General features: G+C 41.2%; 1 protein-coding gene across 1 annotated transcript in view; it reads left to right on the top strand.

Annotated features, from left to right (window-relative positions):
- The window catches only part of bcr (BCR activator of RhoGEF and GTPase), a 121,873-nt gene that overhangs the window by 16 nt on the left and 111,781 nt on the right, over nt 1-10,076 (top strand). Inside the window, exon 1 of the mRNA XM_056445831.1 lies at nt 1-2,234. This exon is cut by the window's left edge and continues 16 nt beyond it. Within this exon, the coding sequence (XP_056301806.1) occupies nt 746-2,234 (1,489 nt within the window). The 5' untranslated portion in view covers nt 1-745. The remainder of the gene's footprint in view (nt 2,235-10,076) is intronic.

Here is a 10,076-nt window from a genome sequence, read left to right as displayed (position 1 = left end):
CACAGAGACAGAGGCATTACGTACGTACAGCAGACTCACCAAATCTGCACAGTCTCATTATCAGCGACAAAATGGGATAATCAAGAACGTCTTCAGAGAATTTCGCCTATGGGATTTAAACAACCAATCGAAGAAAGTGTTTTTATTATTATTTCCATCCTCCACAGACGTGAGCACAAGGGCTTCGGGGATAATGGTGATAAAAAAGATATCACATTATGAACGCAGGACAACAAGAATACATCACCCCATACGCTACCGGACCGTATAATTTGTTTATGGTGACCGGTTTAATTTGAACAGCTTTCTGAGGAGTATTTTGTTCATCCCGTGCGCTCTGGAGAACAGATGCTGTCATTGTGCTGGGGACCGAGATTTGTGCGCGTGATATTCTGCAAGTGGTCTCGTCGGAATGGTGCGCGAGATGAGAATGCGCGTGCCTTTATTGTTTCCGCGCGACATGCTCAATAACGATCGTTCTGTCGTTGAACAGCTCGAGCACAACCACGACAGTTTCTGTGCGGAAAGATTGAGACTTCTGGTGAGAATTCCAGGGAAATCATGAACGAAGTGTTTTGTAAACATTTGTATTGAGTGTTATTGAAATATCCTTTATTATGAACGGGCACTGCCGAATTGTCATACTTTCCTCAGATTTGCTTTCCTTCGGCTAAATTTGACTTAGTTGGAGATACTTGACCGCTTGTTTCTGATCAATTTAATATTTCCAGCCTGAGCAAACACAATGGTGGAACCTGTGGGTTTCATTGAAGCCTGGAAAGCACAGTTTCCAGAGTCAGAGCCTCCGAAGATGGAGCTGAGGTCAGTTGGGGGGATTGAACAGGAACTGGAAAAGTGCAAAGCGTCTATAAGACGCTTGGAAATGGAGGTGAACAAAGAACGCTTCCGGATGATATACCTTCAGACACTGCTGGCCAAGGAGAGAAAGAGCTATGACCGGCAGAGATGGGGTTTCAGGAAACCACCTCACATGACGGAAGGAGACCCGCAAGCTGTTGGAGCCGATTCTCAGCATCTCCATGCACAAGAGCATGGACAGCCAGAGCGCAGCAGGTTTCAACCTGTAGGGGAGACCAGAGCAAAACCACGACCACCCCCAGCCAGAAAGTCTGCCTCCCACGGTGATGGATTGGAGCTTCAGTCGTCATTTGAGGCTCACCAAGCAGGGCCAGTTAGTGAGGCCGATGGGCTCTCTCCATCCACACAGAGGGGTGGAGTCTCTCCTCGGAGGCCCCATCCAACTCCTGACAAGGAAATGCCCTCGGACCCGTCCCAAAAGGACAAGGCAAGCATGGGGCTTGGGGTTGCTGCCTTACGTTCAAACTTTGAGAGAATAAAACGGGCCAACTCACACTCAGCCAGTGATGGGAAATCAGGCCAGGAGAAACCCTTCTACACCAACGTTGAGTTTCATCACGACAGGGGCCTGGTAAAAGTCAACGACCGTGAAGTTTCAGACAAAATCAGCTCTCTTGGGAACCAAGCCATGCAGATGGAGCGCAAAAGGTCTCTTCATTCACTTCCAGGCAACCTTGCCACAGTCGCAGGTGATCTGCGCACCAGGCCTGTGTATAGGGGACGCTCTACAGAAAGCACCTGTGGATATGATGCAGAGTATGAAGATGGTGAACCCAGCCCTCGCTACACCGCAGCAAGACCAAACGGAGCCAAACCACCACCGCCACCATGGCAGCCATCAGATTTCCAGCCATATACTAGTGTTTACGTTGGAGGGATGATGTCTGGGGAAGGTGGTGATGGTAGGATCCCAATGAGAGAGCATGGAGTAAGTGACGACCATCTTCTCACCTGGCCAAGGAGGTCTTATTCACCTGGAAGTTATGAGGACGTGGGAGGTGGAGGAGGTGGATACACACCGGACTGCAGCTCCAATGAAAACCTGACGTCTAGTGAGGAAGATTTCTCTTCGGGGCAGTCCAGTCATGTTTCGCCCAGCCCTACGACAGCCTACCGCCGCCCAATTAGAGAGAAGAGTCGCTCACCTTCTCAGAACTCCCAGAATTCTCAGCACTCTTTTGACAGCAGCAGCCCTCCTACACCGCAGACACAGAAACGACACCGGCAGCAGCATGTCGTGGTGTCCGAGGCCACCATTGTTGGCGTAAGGAAAACAGGACAGATCTGGCCCCATGATGGAGAGCCTGTTGCCTCCAGTCGGGCATCCCACGACAACAGTTACCATGGAGATCTAGGTAAGTCATCTATTATATGTGTTGTTGTTTTCCTGTTTGTCCTATTACAGGTTAAGTGGCTTCAAACGGACATACAATGCAACAGAAACATGAATGGATTTAGATAAGCAAAACTGGCTATAAGACTGTGCCTCTAAGATGACATCACTTATGACATCACTGTCAATCATATGCTTTGAGTAATTGCAACTTAAAGCTTTTGGCCAGACACTCTCATCCTGCAGCGAACATGAGTGCGCACTTCTCTGTCTCTTTGATCAGTCAGCTTTTAGGTACTGAAATCCCATTTTATTTTGTCGTTCTTCCGTTAAATCCATTATCTGTGGATCTGTGTACTTCCCATCCCAAGCCATTGTCCACTTTTGTTTCACACTGTCTGTATCTATCTGATACCAATTGCTTCGGTTGGTTAGTCCAGTCCGATGAGACTCATATATGAGGAGTAATTAACTGGACAAGCTAATTTATGACAAGGAGGTCAGGGTATGTGTGTGTCAGAGTTTGTTTCTTTGTGCAGGACAGTGGTGGGGTAGCTTTCACTCATGTCACATGCTGTTGTGGGAATCTCCCAACAGGACAAAGGACCCAGCTGTTTGAGTGAAAATCTTGTATCTGTTTGCATTTGTTTTTATAGTACGGTATGAGGCTGCAGTGATTAATAGACTTTTGGGGGAAAATGCTCAGGTGATCCATCTGTGGAAAAAATAATGATTTACTTATTTTACTAATGCATTTCTCTCCATTTTCTCTCCATTTTTTAGCATTCTTTGATCTTGCCTTGCAAAATTATGTAGTTTTCCTTAATGTATTCATTGTACTACATTATCTTATGCTTACCAAACCAATGCTGTGTTTGTTTGACAGATAATATAGTAAAAGCAGTACTATAGTGAATTGTTATTACAGTTTAATTGGATTGGGTTTTATTTTTTTAGACTTTAAAATGTAATAATTTTTCTATGATTTCAAAGCTGAATTAAAAAATATATTTTATTTGATCTTTAAAAAAAAAAAAACAGTACAAGGGTGGCGCAGTGGGTAGCACAATCGCCTCACAGAAAGAAGGTCGCTGGTTCGAGCCCCGGCTGGGCCATTTGGCATTTCTGTGTGGAGTTTGCACGGTCTCCCCCTGTTCGTGTGGGTTTCCTCTGGATGCTCTGGTTTACCCCACACTCCAAACTCCAAAGACATGCGGTATAAGTGAATTGAATCAGCTAAACTGGCTGTAGTGTATGTGTGTGAAAGACGGTTGTTTGGGTGTTTCCCAGTGTCGGGTTGCGGTTGGACTATACTGCGTAAAACATGTGCTGGATAAGTTGGTGGTTCATTCCGTTGTGGCAACCCCTGATTAATAAAAGGACTAAGCCAAAAATAAAATGAATGAATTTTCAGGATTCATACTGACCCCAAACTGAGCGGTATTGTGAAAAAAACTAATTTTGCTGGAGAAATATTGGATTGCGATTACATAAAACTTCTATTTTAATACATTTTTACAGTAATAAACATAGTTTTCCCCCCAAACTCAACTGACAGGCAAGTAATTTCACATAAATTATAAACTGCAATCAATAACTACAATAATGAACTATAATCAAAGTAGTACTTACTTAAAACTATGAACTCAAAAATATCGTTACGTCTTTCACCATGTGTAAAAGATGGCAATGGACTACACAGTATAGGCTAAGATCTGGTCATGTTCTTTCTTTAGATTTATTTTTGCTGTTTTTTTTATTGGGATTTGACTGTCTGCAGAGAGGAAGAGAAGTTGGAGAGGGAAAGGTGGTATGGGATCAGGAAAGATATGCGAGCCGGGACTCAAACTCAGGACTCCAGAATCGCAATGACACTATACCTCTTTTCCACCAGACAACTTACATTGGCATCCAAACAGTGAATCCAATGTGTTCATGTGTCATAGTTTAAATAAATAGCAATTGATATGAGTGATGATAACCTGTTCATGTAGAGCGCCATAATTTGTATAGACGAATACTTGGGGATATAGTGTGTTCAAGCAGCACACTGTAATTTGAAGAGGCAGAGAGATTAGAAGCTATAATGTGTTCATCATTATGTTCCGCTGCTGTTTAACAATTGGTTCTCAGAAGAGTTTCTGTTGTCCCATTGGTCAGGGTCACTTTGCCCTCAACCCCTGATTCAAACAGTTCTTACTTCTCGTCCAGCAATATTTTGGTGCTTTAAGAACCACTTTTCCTGGTGGTTTCATTGCTTTGCGTGTCAAAAGCTTGGAAGTTACCAACAATCAAACTGACGGTGGAAAAAAGCTATCGGCACTAACATTGAAATGCTCATGAGATCATTCATATCTCCTTACACCCCAATTGCAATACAGAATTGGTTTGTAGTTTTCATCACATTTTTACTTGATGCTAGGCATGTGCCGGTATCACATTTTCATGCTGCGATTAATTGATTGAGCTTTTATCACGGTATACGGTATTATCACGATATTGTAATTTTACTAGAGAAACAGGTAAAAAAACACAAAAAACTTCAGTTTCGTCAACTTAGTATAACTTTAATAACTTTTTAATTAACTAAAAGTACTTCAAACATTTAAATACAAATAAATATAAATAAAACAATATAAAAGTAAACTTGAGCAATTATATCAAAGTGAATGTGCAAAGGGAAACCGTCTTCGATCAGCAATCCCTCTGCATTTTTTTGGAACCCAAAATATTTTCAAACCTCTGACTTTACCCTTTTTGAAGGGGGATAAATTGTCGGCAGCGTTCCTCCTTCCGCCATGCTTCTTCTTCGTGTGAGGATTAGAGAGCGGTGGCAGCGGCGGCGCGCACTGCGTGCACACAGTGCTTCTACATGCGGGGATTGTTTACATCAGAGTGCGCATCAGTTCTGCGCAGCCCTGAGTTTCTGAGCCCTGCAGAGATAAAAACTCTACTGAACGACAGGACAGTATAGTATTGTTACCTAACTAGCAGGTGCTTGGAAGTTTCAGCCAGAGACAAATATCCATGGTTGTGACTCACCAGGTTGCCATTACCACCGTTTGACTTTCTTCATTCTAAACTTTGAACTGTGCTGTTTTACTTGTGTTATCCAGTATCTTTTAACCTGCTTCTCGCCAAGAAGCTGAATGACATCAGCTATCAGAATGACTACAGGGGAGGCGGTGTCATGTGGCATGCTTGGCTTGAAATCCAAAGGTTTTGAGCTGATGAGGTGAATTGCACTTTGGTGTGAAGCAGACAGACCCGGAGGGCGTTGGCACGACCCGTCCATTCAAATGCCAGGAAGATTCTCTTTGTGCAAGCGTGAGATAACACAGAGGGTGGACGGAGATAGATAGACACCAGCTGAGCACAGTTTAGTATGCTCCAGGTTCTTTTGTCTTCATACTGACTAAATAAAAGACAAAAAAGTTTGAAAAGCAATCTCATTGTTTTTAAAGTAGCATGGTTTAAAGGAATAGTTCACCTGAAATAAAATTTTTGCTTTTAATTTTTCTGACCCTCAGGAAATAAAAGATATAAGTAAACAATTCACAAAAGTGTCGTTGAGGAACTGATAACGAGTTCAAAGTATTGTATTGATTTAATTCTTTTTTTAACAATACCCAGCCCTAGTTCTTAGCATTTTCAAAATGCACATGGGTCAAAGATGCCAAAGTAGTGTCTACACCAGGGATGGGCAAACTCGATCCTGGAGGGCTGGTGTCCCTGCATAGTTTTGCACCAACCCTAATCAAACAGCCCTGCTTGTAGCTTTCTAGTGATCTTGAAGACACTAATTAGGGTGTTCAGGTGTGTTTGATTAGTGTTGGAGCAAAACTCTGCAGGGACACCGGCCCTCGAAGATTGAGTTTGCCCATGCCTGGTCTACACCATGTGTAAATGTATCAAAATGTATGCATTTTAAAAACAAAACGTATTAGTATATTAGTATTAGTATAAACGGCACCTAAATTAACAACTAAATAAAATTTTGGGGTAAACTATCGTTTTAACAGGTGGTGTTGAAGTAAAAGTCTATAGATCAGAGGTGTCAAACTCTGGAGTTTCTGGAGGGCCACAACTCTGCTTAGTTCCAATCTTATTTAAACAGACCCGACCAAACTAATTGTCCTTCAGGCTTGTTTGAAATCTACAGGTTAGTGTGTTGGAGCAGGGTTGGAACTAAACAGTTCAACACCCCTTGCCATAGATCTTTAACATGATGAATTGGCAAATGTTTTCCAACTTTAATATGCAGCAGTTATCTGCAAATCAATTTACATTTTGGCTTAAAATGATTTACACTTTCTAAAACAGTGAATCAAGCTTGTCAGAATAAAATCAATTGAGTGGCCATTCATCTAACAATGGAAGTCCTCGCAGGTCTCACAGGTTACCATTAGATTGACAGTAAGCAACTTATCTTGGCAAGAAAGAGATGCTATCTTGTATATTGCTGCCTGCCTTTTTATTTAGTTGGACTTGCTGGTTAGAAACATGATATATTAACAGGACACTGCCAAGGAGAGAAATAAAATCCAAAGGCCCAAAACCATAGAGGAGAGGGAGGCAGAAGGACATAGTATGGTGTGCTGAACTGCTGTCTTTTGCTTCAGTGGACATGGAGATGTGGGGGCTGCTGAGACATGGATAGCAAAGGCTCTCATTGCATAATGGTGTGAACTGGCCCACTCATGCATGTGTGCGCATGCACGTGTGATTTTCATGTTTGAATCCATTTATTAGAGCATTTAGGATGAAAGACACACACTATATATGGTTCTCATGGACAACAGTATGCCATATTCACCTTAGTTTCCAAATTGCCAGCATAACCCTGTCATCCTTTAATGTTTGCTATTGGAGGTATTTTAATAAAAGCATTATTTGGGCAAACACAATCAGGCCCATTTGCTGTGGTTTCTGCATCTCTTGTTTCTTAATCCTCCCCAGGGTACTGTTCCCACAGTCAATGTCCCCCTTGTAAACAACTATTGTAATTGTTTCCCGATGGTCCTCTGGCGTTTTTTGAAGCGGGCATCCAGGAAGAAATGTCTTTCTGTGGTTTACAGATCAGTAGCAGTGTCCTTTGGGGTGAAGAGCGAGTGAGTCATTGAGAGAACAAGAGACAGGGATGACAGAAAACAGAGAGTTCTCAGACAAACACACAGGAAAACATCAGTCATTCATTAAAAAGAACAGGATTAAGGCAGCTGTTTGAATATGGTTGAATAAGTCATGAATGACGTTTACAGTGAAGTTGGCATTTCAGGATGTTGGGAAATAGACTGGGGGTTGTGTGGGATCTCTGCACAGGGGAAAATTGGCTTTTTTTGATGCTTCGATTGAGTATTTAGCCTTTTTTAGGGTTCAATATTGAAGGAAATGCCAATAAATTATTTAAAATGTATTGTGGGTGGATAGATAGTGAGCAGTCTAAATGAAAACATCTTTAGCAGCAAATTAAATGTGGAGATTTCTTCAACAAAACTGTGGTCCTCTGTGATTCATACAACACAAGTCAATAGATACCAGCTCTATGAGAGTAAAAAATAAAATACAGGAAAAACTAAATTATTACCCATCGGCTTCCACAATCTTTGACACATTATCGTCTAAATACACTACCTGACAAAAGTCTTGTCATCGATCCTAGGTGTAAGAGTAACAAATAATAACTTGACTTCTAGTTGATCATTTGGAAAAGTGACAGAAGGTAGATTTTTCTGCTGAATCATCTGTTGAACTGCATCCCAATCACCACTAATACTGCTGAAGACATATTGGATCCCGCATGGACCCAAGTTTCTCACAGAAATCAGTCAAGTTTGGTGAAGGAAAAATAATGGTTTGGGGTTACATTCAGTAACGAGGCATGCGAGAGATCTGCAGAGTGGATGGCAACATTATCAGCCTGAGGTATTAAGAGATTTGTGCACAGGAGAGGGCAAATTCTTCAGCAGGATAGCACGCCCTCTCATACTTCAGCCTCCACATCCTTTCCTGAAAGCAAAGAAGGTTAAGGTGCTTCAGCATTGGCCAGCCCAGTCACCAGAAATGATCATTATTGAGTATGTCTGGGGTAAGATGAAGAAGAAGATGAATCCAAAGAATCTTGCAAGAACGCTTTCTTTGGCATTCCAGATGACTTTATTAATAAGTTATTTGAGTCACTGCAGAGATGTATAGATGCAGCCCTCCAAGCTCATGGGAGTCATACACAATATTAATTATTTTTACACTGCACCATGACTTTATATTCTATACTGTACATTATTTCTGTTACGTGACAAGACTTTTGTCTAAGCAAATTCAGACCTTACTGTCCTAATTAATAATAGTTTCCTTTTAAATAATTAAAAATCAAGGCATGATCATATTTTATTCTGCTAAAATTAGTGTAATCTAGAGGCCTTTCATATTAGCCACTTCTGATACCAAAAGATTAACTAGAAAGTTATTATTTGTTATTCCTAAAGCTTGGATAGGCGGCAAGACTTTTGTCATGTAGAGTATTGAATTATGTATTTGAGTGACTTTGGTTTACAGTCTTGGTTTTTGATTAACTCAAAGGAGCCTATTTATTCTCTTCTGGTGCCCTATTCATAGAAAAACGTTTCCTATATTATATAATATTTGTCTTGAGTCTCCATCAAGTGTTACCCTTGTCACTTAAGAATTCCTTTACAAGGGTGAGGTTGAGAGAGAGGTGTGGACAGGAATGGAGCTGTGGGTTCAGCTCAATGCTTGCATTGTCCAGCAGCACCATGTTGAGGTCAGTCGCTTTTTTAGACAGACACTCCAGATCCACAGAAGTGTGCTTTCTGGTACTGAGTATGTGGAAACGATGACTGTGGTCTTTGCTCTAAAAAAAGCATGTTGTTTAATTTAAGGTGAATTGGGCAACCCAGAACATTTGGCTAATCCACGTGTCTCCACTGGTATGTTTTGTACTGTTTGCCAGATTTAGTGAATCCACAGTATTACAGAAAATAAGACTTTCCCTCTAAAGATAGCAGATTGTTTGGTTTTCTAAACAGAAATTGAAACGCAAGGCTTGTAGAAAAAAATGGTGAAATGTTAGTGAGGGATATATGTGGGAAAATAACACTAAGTCGTGTAGTGAGAATAGGACATGAGGAGGAAAACTCTTGATTTATGCCAATGCAACAAGCTTTTGCCTCTCAGCATGTTTGGAAAGAGAGAGCTTGTTGTCTCAGGTCTTTCTGCCAAATAGCAGTTAAGACAGATATTTCACGGCCCCTTCTGGCTCTCTTCTCTCCTCAGAATAAAAGGGGAAAGAGAATGGGAGAACTTTACTCAGCCAATGATTGGTGCTGCTGTTAACACTCTAAAATGACCCTTGTGAGAGGATCCCTTTGACTTAATCGAAAAACACGCACTGTGATCAGTGCATCCCAATAGAAATTAGCATTTTTCTGGAATGTTTCACAAAGATGTGTTGCTAGTAAAACACTTCTCTGTACAATTTACAATTTTTGCAGAAAGAGAATTTATTTTTTGTAAGCAAATTGGACATTATTATTAAAAATGTGTTTGGTGTTTTGAAACATCTCATACCTTGTATCTGAATATGCTTCCTGAGTACAGTTTGTCTGAATTCACAGTATTCATAAAACTGTAGATGAAGAGTACCCAGATGACCTACTTCTGGATTCTGAAGTATGTATAAGATGCACTTTGCTTTTTCATGAGGCTATGGGTCAGGATTTATGAATGGCAGTGAAGCAACTTGACTGACACTGTAGGTCACATGACAGTAAAAGCATGGGGGACATTAGAATTCATTTATACTACACACATTTATATTATATAGAACATGTTTGTTATCAAATAT

The sequence above is a fragment of the Danio aesculapii genome, chromosome 21 (assembly GCF_903798145.1).
Source record: "Danio aesculapii chromosome 21, fDanAes4.1, whole genome shotgun sequence".
Classification (NCBI taxonomy): Eukaryota; Metazoa; Chordata; class Actinopteri; order Cypriniformes; family Danionidae; genus Danio; species Danio aesculapii.
The sequence above is the reverse complement of the archived record's forward strand: the minus strand, read 5'-3'. Positions and strand labels throughout refer to the sequence as shown.